Raw genomic sequence first — 17,201 nt, forward strand, 5'->3', positions numbered from 1 at the left:
CAAGGCTCCATCCCCCAGAATTAGTAGGGAGTAATACACTGATGCTTCATGGCCTTTTCCAAAAGCAGCAATCACCTCTCCCAAAGCACCTGACGCTTTAGGGGGGTGCGTGCCACTCCCAAAAACAGTGCAGAGTAGGTGGCGAAGCTATAAATACTTATAAAACTGAGATCTGGGAATGCCAGATCTCAGTTTCAAAATGTCTCAAATGTCTCAGTTTTTCAAAATGTCTCAATACTCCACCCTCATACAGGTCACCAAGTGTATTAACCCCCCTCACAATCCAATCTGACCAACAAAAAGGGGACTTATTAATACATAGTTTAGGGTTCAGCCATATGCTCGAGGCTGCGTTTAAATAAATATCCGAATTAAACACTCTGGACACTTTAGTCCATAACGAGTGCAAATGCGAAATAACGGGGTGCGACTTAACCTCTCCGGCTAGTTTGATCGAATGGTTTGCAGTGGCGAGATAGGGGCAAGAACTTCCTTTTCAATACAAAACCAGGGAGGGGCTCTCACAGGTGGAAGCGACCAATGAGCCAAATGTCTAAGACCGAACGCATAATAATAAAACAAATTCTTGGGTAGGTCTAACCCACCTTTGTCAATTGGCCTATGTAACTTATTGAAATTTAACCTGGGGCGCTTACCATTCCAAATGAAGGACTTCGCTATGCTATCAAATTGCCTGAAATAAGAGAGAGGGACATCTACAGGGAGAGACTGAAGCAAGTAGTTGAATTTTGGAATACAATTCATTTTAATAACATTAACCTTCACAATCATCGATAAATGTAATGAAGCCCACCTGCTCACATCACTCGAAAACCTTTTTATTAAAGGGTCAAAATTAACTCTAACTAAATCAGACAAATTTGCTGGGAATAAAATCCCCAAATACTTAATGCCCTGTTTGGGCCACTGCAAGGCGCCCGTCTGGAAAGCCGTTTCTGGGCAGTACGCTGTCAGCGCCAAAGCTTCAGATTTAGACCAATTGACTTTTATCCTGAGAATTTGGAAAAGGAATTAATAATTCTGTGGAGGCAAGGCATAGATCTATTGGGGTCAGAGACAAATAATAAAATATCATCTGCGTAAAGCAGAAGCTTATGCGCCACACTTCCCGCTTTCACCCCTGGAAAATCATCCTCCTTTCTTATCACGGCTGCTAATGGTTCCAGGGCAAGACAGAACAATAATGGGGAAAGAGGGCAACCCTGCCGAGTGCCCCTATTCAGAGTAAAATAATCTGAAATTAACTCATTTGTTTGTACCGCTGCTACAGGGTGTTTATAAAGTAACTTAATCCAACCAATAGATGTACTCCCGAACCCATACATTTCCAAAATCTTAAAAAGATAATCCCATTCTACCATATCAAACGCCTTTTTGGCGTAAAGTGAGATACGGCATAAAGTGAGATACACTCGTTCATTCACCACTGACCACATGATATTGATGAGACGCCTGATGTTATCAGAAGAGCTGCAGCCCCGAATAAACCCCACCTGATCTATATGTATAAGAGATGTCATAACTTTACTTAATCAGTTAGCCAAAATTTTTGACAATATTTTTTACATCTAGTTGGATCAGGGAGATTGGACGGTAACTTTTACACTCGCTTGGATCTCTATCCTTTTTAAGAATCAGACTGATCCGGGCTTGTGTCATGGTTGGAGGAAGTTTCCCCTTCTTTAATGATTCAGTATAAACTTCTAACAAAAGTGGAGCCAGTTCTGTAGCAGAACTGTAGTTTTTTGCTCAGTCGTCAGTTTAGGGAGTTCTAATGGTTCCACAAAGTTTCTAAAATATTCATCAGTAGGTGAAGGCGTGCAACTATAAAGATCAAGATAGAATTCTTTAAAGGCATTATTAATATCAATGGCTAAAGTAAAAATTTCACCGCCAGCAGATTTCACTGAGGGAATGATAGAAAGAGACTATATAGACTATATATATATCTAGCCAAAAGCTTCCCTGCTTTGTCACCCAACTCAAAGTATGACTGTCTTGACCTGAATAACCAAAACTCCACTTTCCGCGACAAAACAGTATTATATCTGTATTTCAGTCGGGTCAATTCTCTGAGGCCATCAGCTGACATACGGCGCTTTAGCTCTGCCTCGGCACTTTTAATATTTACTTCCAACTCCACAAGTTCTCGTGCTTTGGATTTTTTAATGAATGAGGCATACTGTATGATCCGACCCCTAAGAACCACTTTAAGTGCCTCCCAAGCCACGCCCACAGAGGATACTGAGGACCAGTTGGTCTCCATATAAACATTGATTTCGGACTTTAACATTTGTTGGAAATCAGGATTTTGCAGAAGGGATACATTAAAGCGCCAACTACAAGATTTATTTTTCTCTATATGTGGCATCACCTCTAAACTCACCAGGGCATGATCTGAGACTAAAATGTTTCCAATTGAGTAATCAACAACAGATGAAATTAGGGATTTGGATATAAAAAAAATTCAATTCTAGAATAAATCTTATGGACTGATGAAAAAAATGTATAGTCCCTACCAGATGGGTTCAAAAGTCTCCAAATATCTGCAAGACCAAGATTTTTACACATCCTGTGAAGCGTCTATGTCGCTCTAGGGGGATTACACACTTTTGCTTCACTGTGATCAAGGACTGAGTCCATCAAAAGATTAAAGTCTCCTCCCAATATTATATCATGAGGGGTGCCAGCGGCTTGCAACATCCCTTCAAGATCTATAGAAAAGCCCTGATCATCAGCGTTAGGTGCGTAAATATTAGCCAAAATCAGAATTTGCCCTTGAATTTCAGCTAAAAATAATTACTCTTCCTAATTTATCTTTAATCTGTTAGAGACATTTGAATTATAGATGTTTATTTACCAATATAATGACTCCCTTGCTTTTACTTGAGCCAGCACTACAGAAAACATGTCCACCCCATATCTTCCCAAATTTTTCAGCTTCCTGCGGGTAGAGATGTGTTTCTTGAAGAAACACTATATCATATTTCTTACGTTTAAGAAAAGTAACAACCTTCCTTCTTTTTATGGGGTGACCCAACCCATTCACATTCCATGTGGAGAGAGATAGTACATTTATATTAACAACTGACATATTGATATAATTAAAAAAACAAATTGTGTGTGAAAAACAAAATTATGCAGACCACATTCCCCATTAGTGAAACAATCAACCCCCGAACATCCCCCCGAACCAAACAAACAGAAAAAAGAAAAAGGTCCGCATTAACCCCGCGCACGACAACGCCAATCGGCGACAATCCCTCTAAACTCAAAAGGTCCATGAACACCCACGAGTCCCCAGAACAACTTTGCCATCAGATTGCTAAATTTTGCCTCACAAATTTGTGAAGCAAAATTACATAACAGAAAATACTTTGTGAAATAAACCCAGTCAATAGGAAGGATGAACACAAAGAATGTGTAGATTCATTCACAGAACTGTCTCAAAGGTGTGATCTTCCACAAAATAAATTCCAGCTGATATAAAACCGTTCAGATTCCTCGGACAGACAAACAAATGTTCAGTGAGCCAGCTGTTATGAGTTCAGCGGATGACATGATCATTCCAATGTCCCGTAAAAATACTCAACAAAACAAACTCCAGCCAGCAGGAGGAATAAGCATGAAGAACAAACAGATTAATCCACAGCTGTTCCAAAGGAGTGTTTTTCAATAGAACAAGCTCCAGCCACTAGGTGGAACCAATACAAAAAGAAACAAAACCGGCATCCCGGTTCCCCGGGTGATCGAGTCAATTTACTCGGAGGCTGAATAAAAGTATATACCATGACTTACATAATCCGTCGACTTCATAAAAGACATCCTTTGTGTGAACATGTGGATATTTTGCGGTCATCCGTAGTGTCCACTCTCGATCTGTGCGGGAACTTCAATGCAAATGTAATCTTTCATCAATGCAAAAGTTTCTTTAAGGAAAAGTGTTATTCACAAAACAAGCTCCAGCCGCTCGACGGAGCCAATGCAAAAAACCTAAAATGTCGGCCAGCTTCCTCAAGAGTAAGTACAGCGAGTCAGGCCCACTCACATGAGAAACATCCAATGGTTTACTCAGACATTGATTCTATAAAAGACATTGCCAGATTTGGACATGTAAATACTTTGCGACCGTTTTTCGTTTCTATTCTCAGTTTTGCTGGAAACATCAAAGCGAACGAGATATTTTTCTGATGTAAGAGTTTCTTACATTCCTTGAACCGATCGCGTTTCTCTCTTGTCGAACTCGCAAAGTCCGGGAAAAAGAAAATATTATGGTTCTTCCAAGAAATCTTCCTTTTGCTCCTCGCCTGGCGCAACACAAGATCTTTATCAGATGATCTCAGAAATCTGGCCAGAATTGATCTGGCAGATCTGTGAGCTGGTACTCTGTGAGCTCGCTCGATTTCCAGCTTGTGGCCTGTTATGTCGAGCAGACTCGGGGAAAAACTCGTCTAGGAATTTCACCATATCGCTTCCCTCTTCACGCTCAGGAATTCCAACAATTCTGACATTATTCCTGCGGCTTCTATTCTCAAGATCTTCAAGCTTTACAAGGAGATGTTCCAAATCAACTTTGGTCACGGGCGGATTAGCGGTTAATTCCCTCTCCGAAGATTCCAGAAAATCGATTCGTTTTTCAACATCAGTCACTCTTGTAGCTAACTCAGAGAATTTTATTTCCATCGCCGTAATCGATCGACGTATTTCAGTGAGATCCTCCAAGTCAGCAAGAATCTTCGTCAACATCACGACATGTTGGACAACTGACGCTGGATCTCCTCTCCCGCCACGCCATCCACATCGAGTCCCCGGTCTGTAGGCCTGTTGGGGCTTTCATCCTGAACACGTAAGTGTCTTTTAATGTCTCCAGAGCCTGAGGATTTTTACTTCTTTGCCATTTTTTTTGCAACAAAGGGCAAATGTGTAACTGGGTGTATCAAAATTAACCAGATTATAACATGAAAATAATCGAAAATTCAGCAACGTGCGCAGAGCTCATCGCTCACACGTCTGCTCCTTAGGGCGGGAAGACCACCGCTGGAGCGCCAATCCTGCAAGGAAAAACCCGTGGACGGTAGTCGTGATGACGACCGTGCACACCGGGTATGTGACCCAGGGAAGAAGGAAACCGCTCTTTTGCTGAACTGTTGGGTACCGCAGCCACTTGGGCATGCAGCAAAATCAAACAAAAATGCAACAAAAGATTCTCCACCAGGGGATGGAGTGGTCTTCTTACCAGCTCCAGGTGAGTGGGTTTCTTCGTCCCTGGGTTGCCCGTCACAGGGGCGCTTTGACGACCTCCATGGGTTCTTAGCGGCCGACTGTGAGACGGGTGGCGTCTGCTTCCTGCGGTGGGCTCCACGCCGGGGCCGGGCCGAAGGGGCGGGCTGTGGCAGAACCGGTGCAGTCACCACAGGGGGACGCCCTTGGCGATGAGCAGACGGGGTGCAGGATCTTGAGCCGTGCCGGGGCAGGATATGCCGGATAGCCTCCATCTGCTGCTTCACCGCCGAGAACTGCTGGGCAAAGTCCTCGACGGTGTCGCCGAATAGGCCAGCCTGGGAAATGAGGGCAGCAAGGAACCATGTCTTGTCGGCCTCACCCATCTCGACCAGGTTGAACCAAAGGTGGCGCTCCTGGACCACTAATGTGGCCATCGTCCGCCCGAGAGACCGCGCCGTGACCTTCATCACTCGGAAAGCAAGGTCGTTTGCCAAGAGCAGTTCCTGCATCAAATCTGGGGCAGAACTACCCTCCTGCAGCTCTTTTAACGCCTTGGCTTGGTGGACCTCCAGGAGAGCCATGGCGTGCAGGGCAGAGGCGGCTTGTTCAGCAGCGCTGTAGGCTTTAGCCGTCAGGGATGACGTGAACCTACAGGGCTTGGACAGGAGCTTAGGGCGTCCGCGCCAGGTGGCGGCGCTCTGCGGGCATAGGTGCACCGCGAGCGCCTTATCCACCGGGAGAATCGCCGTATAGCCCCTGGCCGCCCCGCCATCAAAGGTAGAGAGGGCGGGGGAACTGCAGAATCGGGGCCAGGCAGTAAAAGGTGCCCCCCACGATTTCGTCAGCTCCTCATGCACTTCCGGGAAGAAAGGCACTGGAGTGGGGCGTGGCTGCCTTGAGCAGCGCCGCGAGCCCAGGAACCAATCATCGAGCCGCGAGGGTTCAGGGCAGAGCGGAGGGTTCCACTCTAACCCGACGCTCGCGGCCGCCTGGGAAAGCATGTCCATCATTTCTGCATCAGCCTGTGACTGGGCAATCGGCTCCGAGGGGGGGAGCCCAGCTGAGACTTCTGTGTCCGACTGAACATGCCCGCTCTCCGATGCTGCGCTCAAGAGCTCATCATCTTCGCGGGCTCCAAAGAAGAGGCCAGACGAGCCATGAGACGAGCCGGCGGACTCATCCGGAAGCCAGACTGGGGCAAACGAGCATGCTGGGGAATGGGAGGTCCGCGGGGGGATACCCGGCGGAGGCGATCCCATTGGGGTCCCCAAATCGCCCCCAGTGCTAACTGCGCTGGCCTCATACCCGTAGGTAGAAGGACCAAGGCGGGGAGCCGCTGGGGTGGCTTGCTTACGAAAGCAAGCCACGACTGCAACGTTGCCATGGTCATGTTCTCGCAGTGAGAACATGAACCATCCATGAACGCTGCCTCCATGTGGGTCGCGCCCAGACACGAAAGACAGCAATTATGACCATCCGAAGTTGAGAGATAACGACCACAACCAGGAATAACACACAATCGGAAAGGCATCTTTAAAAATACGTGTCTTTAAAAAGATGTTCCGTGTGTGCCGCTCTTTTAGAGAAATATACTCTTTTAGAGAAATAAACTCTTTCAGAAAATATACTCTCTTTTTTCTGCCGAAGCGCCCAGGGGCGTTCTCTGCAGTGCACCAGCACAGAGGAGGGAGAAGCCGTTGAAATGCGGCCTCAGATCCAGCAGAGGTGAATGAACAGTAGTAGTTCAGCTCAGTGAGCATGACCGTTCAGCTCCGAAGAGAAAATCTGAATGAGTGGTTGCATACCAGCTCCTTTTATACCCATATGTCCGGGGGAGTGGCATGCAAATACCACTCGCCAATTTTCATTGGCCTTTTATCAAAGACCAGAGGTGTCTCGGGCTCCCAAGAGTGACCCCTAGTGTCACTACATCGACACAACGTCGAGTGAGTGACAGACAGGGAATGTCAAATATTCTTTGATAAAAATATCTGTTTAAGAAGCAGCCTTCTGAGTACCTTTGCATAGTCATATCGGTGCAAAATCAGTGAACAATCCACATAGAAAAGGACTGTTTTCATTCCAGCTCAAAAATGAACTATATCGGCCACCATTTCAGTTAATTTTCCCCCTCTAAAATCGGTATCGGTCTCAAAAAACCCATATCGGTCGGGCTCTACTTTTGTCCATACCAAGTGCAGATGTGAAATAACGGGGTGTGATTTAACTTCTCTGGTTAGATTGATAGAAAGGCTTTGCAATGGCACAATAGGGGCAAGAACTTCCTGTTCAATAGAAAACCAGGGAGGGGCTCTTTCAGGTGGAAGCGACCAATGAGCCAAATGCCTGAGAGGGAACCGCTGCTACAGGTTGTCTATAAAGTAACTTAATCCAACCAATAAATATACTCCCGAACCCATAAATTTCCAAAATCTTAAAAAGATAATCCCATTCTACCATATCAAATGCCTTTTCGGCATCAAGTGAGATGGCAGCGACCGGAGACTTATCATTTGTCACTGACCACATGATATTGATGAAATGTCTAATGTTATCAGAAGAGCTACGGCCCCGAATAAACCCCACCTGATCTATACAGTGGCATGCAAAAGTTTGGGCACCTCTGGTCAAAATTTCTGTTGCTGTGAATAGTTAAGAGAGTAAAAGATGAATTGATCTCCAAAAGGCATAAAAAAGGAAAGGAGCACCATGCAAAAGTTTGGGCACCCCAAGAGATTTGAGCTCTCAGATAACTTTTACCAAAGTCTCAGACCTTAATTAGCTTGTTAGGGCTATGGCTTGTTCACAATCATCATTTGGAAAGGCCAGGTGATGCAAATTTCAAAGCTTTATACATACTCTGACTCCTCAAATCTAGTCCCAACAATCAGCAGCCATGGGCTCCTCTAAGCAGCTGCCTAGCACTCTGAAAATTAAAATAATTGTTGCCCACAAAGCAGGAGAAGGCTATAAGAAGATAGCAAAGCATTTTCAGGTAGCCGTTTCCTCAGTTCATAATGTAATTAAGAAATGGCAGTTAACAGGAATGGTGGAGTTCAAGTTGAGGTCTGGAAGACCAAGAGAACTCCTAATAGGATTGCTAGAAAGGCAAATCAAAACCCTTGTTTGACTGCAAAAGACCTTAAGAAAGATTTAGCAGACTCTGGAAGACTGGTGCACTGTTCTACTGTGCAGCAACACCTCCACAAATATGACCTTCACGGAAGAGTCATGAGAAGACAACCTTTCCTGCATCCTCACCACAAATTTCAGCGTCAGAAGTTTGTAAATGAACATCTAAACAAGCCTGATGCATTTTGGAAACAAGTCCTACAGACTGATGAAGTTAAAATATTACTTTCTGGCTGCAATGAGCAATGGTGTTTGGAGAAAAAAGGGTGCAGAATTTCATGAAAAGAACACCTCTCCAACTGTTAAACATGGTGGATCAATCATGCTTTGGGCTTGCGTTGATGCCAGTGGCACAAGGGAACATTTCACTGGTAGAGGAAAGAATGGATTAAATTAAATACCAGAAAAGTCTGGAAGCAAACATCACACCATCTGTAAAAAAGCTGAAGATGAAAAGAGGATTGCTTCTACAACAGGATAATGATCCTAAACACACCTCAAAATCCACAATGGACTACCTCAAGAGGCGCAAGCTGAAGGTTTTTCGACCTAAACATCATCGAAAATCTGTGGATAGACCTCAAAAGAGCAGTGCATGCAAGACGGCCCACGAATCTCACAGAACTAGAAGCCTTTTGCAAGGAAGAATGGGCAAAATTAAAAGACACTTAGCTGGCTATAAAAAGCTTTTACAAGCTGTGATACTTGCCAGGGGGTGTTACTAAGTGCTGACCATGCAGGGTGCCCAAAATTTTGCTTCGGGCCCTTTTCCTTTTTTGTTATTTTGAAACTGTAAAAGATGAATATAAAAAGTAAAATTGCTTAAAATATTAAAGAAATGTGTCATCTTTAACTTTAAGCCTTTTGGAAATCAGGCCATCTTTTGCTCACTTAGCTATTCACAGCAACAGAAATTTTGATCAGGGGTGCCCAAACTTTTGCATGCCACTGTATGTATAAGAGATGTCACAACTTGACTTTGGCAAAATTTTTCAGACTGATCCAGGCTTGTGTCCTGGTTGGGGGAAGCTTTCTATTCTTTAATGATTCCATATAAACTTCTAACAAAAGTGGAGCCAAATCTGTAGCATAAGATCTAAAATATTCAGTGGCAAAACCATCTGGCCCCAGAGCCTTGCCTGTAGGTAAGGCCTTTATTACCTCGTCAAGCTCCTCCAAGTTTATCTCAGAATCAAGGGAATTTTTTTGCTCAGTCATCAATTTAGGGAGTTCTAATGGTTCCACAAATGTTCTAATATCTTCATCAGTAGATGAAGACGTGGAACTATAAAGATCAAGATAGAACTCTTTGAAGGCATTATTAATAACAATGGCCAAGGTAAAAATTTCACCACCAGCAGATTTCACTAAGGGAATGGTAGAAAAAGACTCTCTGCTTTATATATCTAGCCAAAAGTTTCCCTGCTTTGTCCCCTGACTCAAAGTATGACTTGCCCTGAGTAACCAAAACTCCACTTTCCGCAACAAAATAGTGTTATATCTGTATTTCAATCGGGTCAATTCTCTGAGGCCATCAGACGACATTCGGCGCTTCAGCTCTGCCTCTGCACTTTTAATATTCCCTTCCAACTCAACGAGTTCTCGTGCTTTGGTGAATGAGGCATAGTGTATGATCCAACCCCTAAGAACCGCCTTAAGTGTCTCCCAAGCCACGCCCACAGAAGATACTGAGGACCAGATAGTCTCCATATAAACACTGATTTCAGTCTTTAACATTTGTTGGAAATCAGGATTTTGCAAAAGGGATACATTAAAGCGGCAACTATACGATTTATTTTTCTCCGTAATGTGACAACATCTCTAAACTCAGCAGGGCGTGATCTGAGATTAAGATGTTTCCAATTGAGCAATACACAACAGATGAAATGAGGGACTTAGATATAAAAAAAATCTATTCTAGAATAAATCTTATGGATTGATGAAAAAAATTTATAGTCCCTACCAGATGGGTTCAAAAGTCACCAAATATCTGCAAGACCAAGATTTTTATCCTGTGAAGCATCAGTGTTGCTCTAGGGTGCTTACACACTTTTGCTTCACTATGAAAAGATTCAAAAGTCCATCAAAAGATTAAAGTCTCCTCCCAACATTATATCATGAGGGGTGCCAGCGGCTGGCAACATCCCTTCAAGATCAATAAAAAAAGCCCTGATCATCAATGTTAGGTGTGTAAATATTAGCCAAATCCAACCTTTGCCCCTGAATTTCTGCTAAAACAATAATGATTCTCCCTAATTTATCTTTAATCTGTATGAGAGATTTGAATTGTAGATGTCTACTTATCAATGTAATGACTCCCCTGCTCTTTACCACAATTTGTTTAAAATGTAAAAATTTCCAGACTTCAGTTTCTGTTATTTCACACCTTTGCTAACTTTAATATTATTATTAAAATGCTGAAATAGTAAAAATAAAGAATGAGTAGGTGTGTCCAAACTTGCATTTAATATTAATTAAATACTATCTATTAAATTACAGAACTCAGAAAAATAGATACCTAGATAAGCAGCCAAATGAATAGGCTGTCTGTCCTTTATGTCTTTGGCACTCAGGTTGGCCCCTTTATGTAGGAGCAGGGTCACTGTCTTAAAATGGAAATGAGTTCCACAGTTAAATACAGTAGCTTGACCTTCCCTGTGTCTCAATCAGCTCCCTAGCTCCCTATGTCATGAATCAGTATATCGTGAACTCGAATTCGGGCATTGGTAAGGTTACTGATCCACTGAACTTTGGGACACTTATGATTCAATCACCTGCGACACATTAATGAGCTTGCGCATAGAAGCGCAGCTGTTTTTAATCAGCACCATCCCTGTATAAATGACACTATCATTAATTTTCCTTGAAGATATTCAGAAGAACAGTGTTATTATAACAGATAAATGGCATAAATAAAGAAATGCATAGGAGTGTATTTTAACTCAAATATTTAAAAGATTGTTTCACTTTCATCGTAATTATGAATGAAAGACATTATAAACAACATCTCTTTTAAAGAGAAAATAATGTTTGGACCTCATAGTTTTACACTTGTGCTCGTCATCTAACGACTAGAGAGACTTCAGAAGACATGACGATGTTTCCGGTAAGGGAACACAGTGAGCAACGATGCTCCCTGTTTTTACAGTGCATTGTGGGATGTTTTAGGGAGTGATCATTTCAGTGCACTGGAAGGATTTTGCGATTGAGCCAGTCATAAAAATGGCTGACTCCCTGATCAGTACCCTGACTACTGAACTAGGGAGTTGATTGAGACGCACCCCTTGTCTTTGTCTAACATCCAGCAGTAACGTGCAAAACAGTCCTTCAGAATTAAATTCTTCTTTAAACATTAACTGTTTATAATATATCCAAGCTCTTTCCATACCTCTGTATGTCCACTGTGGGCTGCATGATGTAAAGCTGTTCTGCCAAATCGATCTGCTTCATTCAGACTGCTCAGGTAAGAAACCAGAACATCAACACACTCTGTTGCTCTGTTGGCTGCAGCGACATGTAGTGGTGTCTGCCAGAGCCTGTCCTGCGCATTCACCTCTGCCCCCTGTCTCAACAGCAGCACAACGGCCTTCTAAAATTTCAAAAATGTTCACATTTCAAAACAAAACTACAGAAAATAAACACAATATACAGCAAAAAAAATAAAAATAAAAAAATCAACTCTTACTTCTTTCTGTGAGGCAGCTGCTCGATGCAGAGGAGTCAACCATTCCTGATCTTTAGCATTCACATTAGCACCTGAAAAACGTAAAAACAGAGAACGTCTTCATCTATTCATATTGGCTGCAGAATGCAACTTCAAAATAAAGATGAATATTTAACACACACACACACACACACACACACACAGATATATATATATATATATATTACGTTTCTTGAATGTTTATTTAAACTAAACATATAAAAATTAGACATTTGCACTATTTTAAATATCAGTTTAGGTAAATCTCTGAAAAATATTTTCTTTTTTTCTGACTTTGTTATTCACAAGACCAAAATTAAATTAGAAACAAATGTTGCTTTTCAAAGAGATAATATTGAAAATTAATATTGTACTCTAGGGCTGCAATGACAAATTAAATAAATAAAATCAAATTAACCGAAAATTTGTGCAATTTAAAATTTTACAGATCTGATACAGTAAATGTTATATTCTGACCTCACCTGAACTGATGAGGAGGTCCATGATATGAACATCACCCACACATGCTGCAGCATGCAGGGCAGTGCGACGCTCTTCATCCTGAAGGAATAAATGACTGCTGCAGCAATGCCACTTTCTTAGCTGACGGCATACAACACACTTTCATTTTCTAGCAAAATAATAGATTTCTAGATTTCTAATATCCAGTCTTTTAGCTTGGTATTTTCATGTATGTTAAGCTTGGATTTTTTTAAAAAGCAGATGTCATTTGCACCCTGGTGCAAATAGTGGTATATGCTATTTACACCCCAACCCTGGTGCAAATAATGATAGATACTAATTGCATTCTGGTGCACATAGTGTCAGATACTATTTGCACCCATATGTAAATACTAACATACAGTACATGGGCATCACTGCAGTGTGTTTATTGTGTTCATTTAGAGTCCCACAGACACACTACATTAACCCCTACCCCTAAGCCTAACCTTACGAAAAATAACCTTGGTTTTACTACAGTAACCATAGTTTCATCATGGTATTTTGTTGTAAATTTACAGTACCAACCAAATTAACCATGGTTACTGTATTACCACCATATTACTGTAGTAACACCATGGTTAATTACATTAAAACTATAGTTTCTGGCAAAAAAAACATGGTTACTACAATATTAGTAATACAGTGATGCAATCTACACACAAGCGATGCCAAGCTGCAGGAATGATTGCGATTAATTGCCTTTAAATGAGTGACTAATTGCACCCTGGTGTAAATAGCATCTGCCACACAGAGCAGCTATTTGCACCCCATTAGCCTGGTGAAACCATAGGAATGTATGACAAACTAGACAATAGGTATAGCTGCAGTGGCGTGGGGTGTAAAGATGTTGTGAATGCATATTGTTGCCCTAGCATCCCCGGTTCGATTCTGTCTTTTGTCCCACTCTTTTTCCCATCCAATTTCCTGTTTCCACTCTTAATATTTCCTTTAATACTACTTAAAATAATAGATAAAAATGAATATGAATGTTGATTTCATCGCAGTGATTTGGTCGTGGTGAATGTCGGAAAGTGCAGAGAAAGGTTTGATCTGGCTGGGTCTGTTGATCGCAAGCATTCCCATGGCTCAGCATCGCTTGTGTGTAGATTGCATCACTTGATAGTAATACTTACATTAGGGAAGCAGGTAAGACCTGAATGCAATGGGCAATGTACTTTATGCCTCTGTGGTACCAGGTTCATGGACGCCGCATGACACCCCCTAGGAGATTTTTGCTGAGGCCTTGCGCATTTCCGCGCCGGCCCGGGGTTCTGCCAGAGGTGATGGGATCCGTCCCCAAGCGGCTGTGCCCCACGGTGGCCACGCTATGAGCTGTCGAAAAATCCCCTCCCAAAAAGCGTCCCTCTCGTTGTTCAGCAATCACCCAGAGGGTGGCGACACCACGTCCAATGGCAGGTGTGTTGCAATGGGTGCTTTCTCCATTCATATACATTTCAGGTGGACACCCGGTGGGTTAGGGACCACCCCCAATGTTCCACAGACCGTGGAATTATTTAGGGGAAGAGCCCCCCAGTGTCAGGCTCTGATTGGCTGACGCGAGAGGTGTGTCCGGGAAGGGGCGGGGCTGTCCATAAACAGACTATTTGTCCATTTACCAAGTATATTACGCCAATTCATCCCTGGGGGGCCCCAGACCCCAGGGGTGTGTCCAGGAGTGGGCGGGACTGTCCATAAACATAGTATTTGTCCACTTACCAAGTAGATTACGCCACTTCATCCCTGTGGGGCCCGGACCCCGGGGGTGTGTCCAGGAGGGGGCAGGTCTGACCATAAACATAGTATTTGTCCACTTACCAAGTATATTACACAACTTCATCCCAAAACACAGGAAGATCCCATGTGCAATGTATTTAATGGTCACCAAATATTAGGTTTATGGACATTTAATTTAAATTAATCTAATTGTTATTTACAATAAATATTATTGATTGAAACACCTGTTTTGCTCTCAGGGCATACAAATGATAATATATACATAACTTTTAATTCGAAATTATGTACAACATGCAAAAAACAGGACTGTCCACAAAGAATGTATTTGGCGGTAATTGAATACATTGCAGGTGGGACCTTCCTGCATGACTTGATGTCCTGAGGAATTGTTTTAACACCAATTAAATACATTGTAAGTGAGATTGTCCCTTGTGCAATGTATATAATGGGTTCTGAATACCTGGTTCGATCAATTTTGATAAAGTCCATGATAAAAAATATTGACTTAAAAACATATTTAGGTGACTATATGACTCCCTGTGAACAGTATAGACCTTTTAAAACTTAAATTGCTTACTGTCCATGAACCATGTATATTTTTGAATGGTATACATTGCAGGTGGGATCTCCATATCACAGAGTTGGGACCACTTAGAAACTTGAAACTGCACTCCTGTGCTTGCCCTAACCTCCCCTTTCAATGGTGCAAACTTGAAGTAGTTCAGAGAAAGTAAATTTTTTTGACCAAAACAAATCTGAGGGGGTGTTTTTTTTTTGGATGACATTTTTTACTTTCTCCAATCTTCTTGATATTCAAAACATAAACAGGGGAGGTCAAGGCAAGTACAGGAGTGCAGGTATCAGCTCTCTAAGTGGTCACAGTGTCGAGATATGGAGATCCCACCTGCAACGTATACCATTCAAAAATATACATGGTTCGTGGACAGTTGATTTTTTAGGATTTGAAAGGTGCATGTTGTTCAGAGGGAGTCACATAGTCACCTAAATATGTTTTTTAGTTAACAATTTGATCCTGAACTTTAAAAACATGATGTCCACAAAGCAAGTATTCAGAAAACATTATATACATTGCATGTGGGACCTTCCTGAATGACTTACAGCTTTTGATCAAAAATGTTCTCTCTTTTCTTATATGAGGTTTAAAAGTATACATATGGATCTTTTTGAATGTAACCACTTTAAGGGTATTTATAAATTAGAACCAATTTATGTAACTTACAACTCATAAATATGCATAATTTGCATAAAAATGAGTGCCCACGGACCATGTATTTAGCGGCCATTAAATACATTGCAGTTGGGACTTCCTGTCTTTTTGCTAAGTCATACAGGAAGATCCCAGCTGCAATGCATTTAATGGCCACCAAATACTAGGTTTATTTAAATAAATGTATTTAAATCATGGTGATGTTTGGCATCAGGGGGGACTCTGGGGCAAAGGCATGTAAAAGCAGTTTATACTGGGTAACGGGGCAAATACTGGGTCTGTGGACAAGAGGAAGACCAGGGAGGCCCAGATCGCAGCGCAACAACTTCCGGTCGCCGGCTTACTTGTCTACGCGAGGTTGAAGAAGTCCATCCTGCAATGGGTCGGCCGCAGCCCAGAAGAGCACCCCTAGCATTTCTGCTCCTTGACACTGAGCTAGGTCAGCCACCTGTTCGCCTTTTCTCAGCAGCCCCGTGACTGATCAGGGCACTACTTTCATGTCACGTACACTACACGAGCTGTATGAATGATTGGGTATTAAATCGATTTGGACAAGTATGTACCATCCCCAAATGGATGGCTTGGTCAAATGATTTAATACCTTAAAAACATGATTCTTGAATTCGTGCACGATGATGTTCCCTGATGGAGGGAACGAGACGTTGTGTCGATGTAGTGACACTAGGGGTCACTCTTGGGAGCCCGAGACACCTCTGGTCTTTGATAAAAGGCCAATGAAAATTGGCAAGTGGTATTTGCATGCCACTCCCCCGGACATACGGGTATAAAAGGAGCTGGTATGCAACCACTCATTCAGGCTTTATGCTGAGGAGCCGAGACAAGGTCCAGCCATTTCAGTGGGTAGTTCAGCGTTGTAGCAGGAGGGACACAACTTCTCATTCCCTCTATCAGGGAACAGAGGTTACGCAAGTAACCAGGACATTCCCTATCTGTCACTCACTCGCCATTGTGTCAATGTAGTGACACTAGGGGTCCCTATACAAAACGCAGCAACTGGCTGAACTGTGTTACATGAACTGGCGGTGTGTGATGCGCAGACAACTGTGTGCCTCATAGCCAGCACACCAGGCTGACACGTAACCTCCCCCAACATAGTTATAGTCAAATGGCCCTTTGGGGACAAGTCGACTACCCAAAAGATAGAGACAGGTTAACCCAGTCGTGGCCTCTTTTCCCCTTCTTTTTTCCACTCCCTAAAAAACAAGGAGGATTATCCGACTGGGCCGCCAGATCTAGTCGGGGGGTGTCCCTCCCAAGGGATGGGATTACCTTACAGGGAACTGCGACATGCGGAGCACCTACCCCAGAACAGGGCTCTTAGTTAGCACATGTACTGGGCTGGCAGCGAGTCTCTCCGAAAACTCAACTGCCACAGGGCTTGGAGGAAATCAACCGGGGAACATAGTTTGTGAACACTACTGGGAATTAATGGCACACCTCTTCAGCTCAGAGGAGGTGAAAGGCCCTATGTGCAAGCAATACAACCGGCCGGCCAATACATCTGCTTGTATTGCGTGCCACTACTTGGGACGAAACCGGTTCAACCCGGAGGTTGTAGAACCTTGCTAAGATGTTGGGTGTTGCCCAGCCTGCTGCTCTGCAAATGTCTGTTAGAGAGGCACCCCTGGCCAGGGC

The 17,201-nt window shown here is 43.0% G+C and overlaps 1 protein-coding gene across 4 annotated transcripts in view; it reads right to left on the bottom strand.

Annotated features, from left to right (window-relative positions):
• LOC127428309 (serine/threonine-protein phosphatase 6 regulatory ankyrin repeat subunit C-like) overlaps positions 1 to 17,201 on the bottom strand; it is a 135,452-nt gene that overhangs the window by 101,157 nt on the left and 17,094 nt on the right. For all 4 annotated transcript variants that reach the window (XR_007895074.1, XM_051676600.1, XM_051676599.1 and 1 more), the window contains exons 3-6: positions 12,562 to 12,682; positions 12,062 to 12,132; positions 11,765 to 11,965; positions 10,895 to 10,982 (exon numbers count right to left, since the gene is read on the bottom strand). Coding sequence is in view for 3 of the 4 variants with exons in the window: in XM_051676600.1 (XP_051532560.1) it covers positions 10,895 to 10,982; positions 11,765 to 11,965; positions 12,062 to 12,132; positions 12,562 to 12,682 (481 nt within the window). In the remaining variant the exon portion in view is untranslated. The remainder of the gene's footprint in view (positions 1 to 10,894; positions 10,983 to 11,764; positions 11,966 to 12,061; positions 12,133 to 12,561; positions 12,683 to 17,201) is intronic.

The sequence above is a fragment of the Myxocyprinus asiaticus genome, chromosome 37 (genome assembly GCF_019703515.2).
Source record: "Myxocyprinus asiaticus isolate MX2 ecotype Aquarium Trade chromosome 37, UBuf_Myxa_2, whole genome shotgun sequence".
NCBI lineage: Eukaryota > Metazoa > Chordata > Actinopteri > Cypriniformes > Catostomidae > Myxocyprinus > Myxocyprinus asiaticus.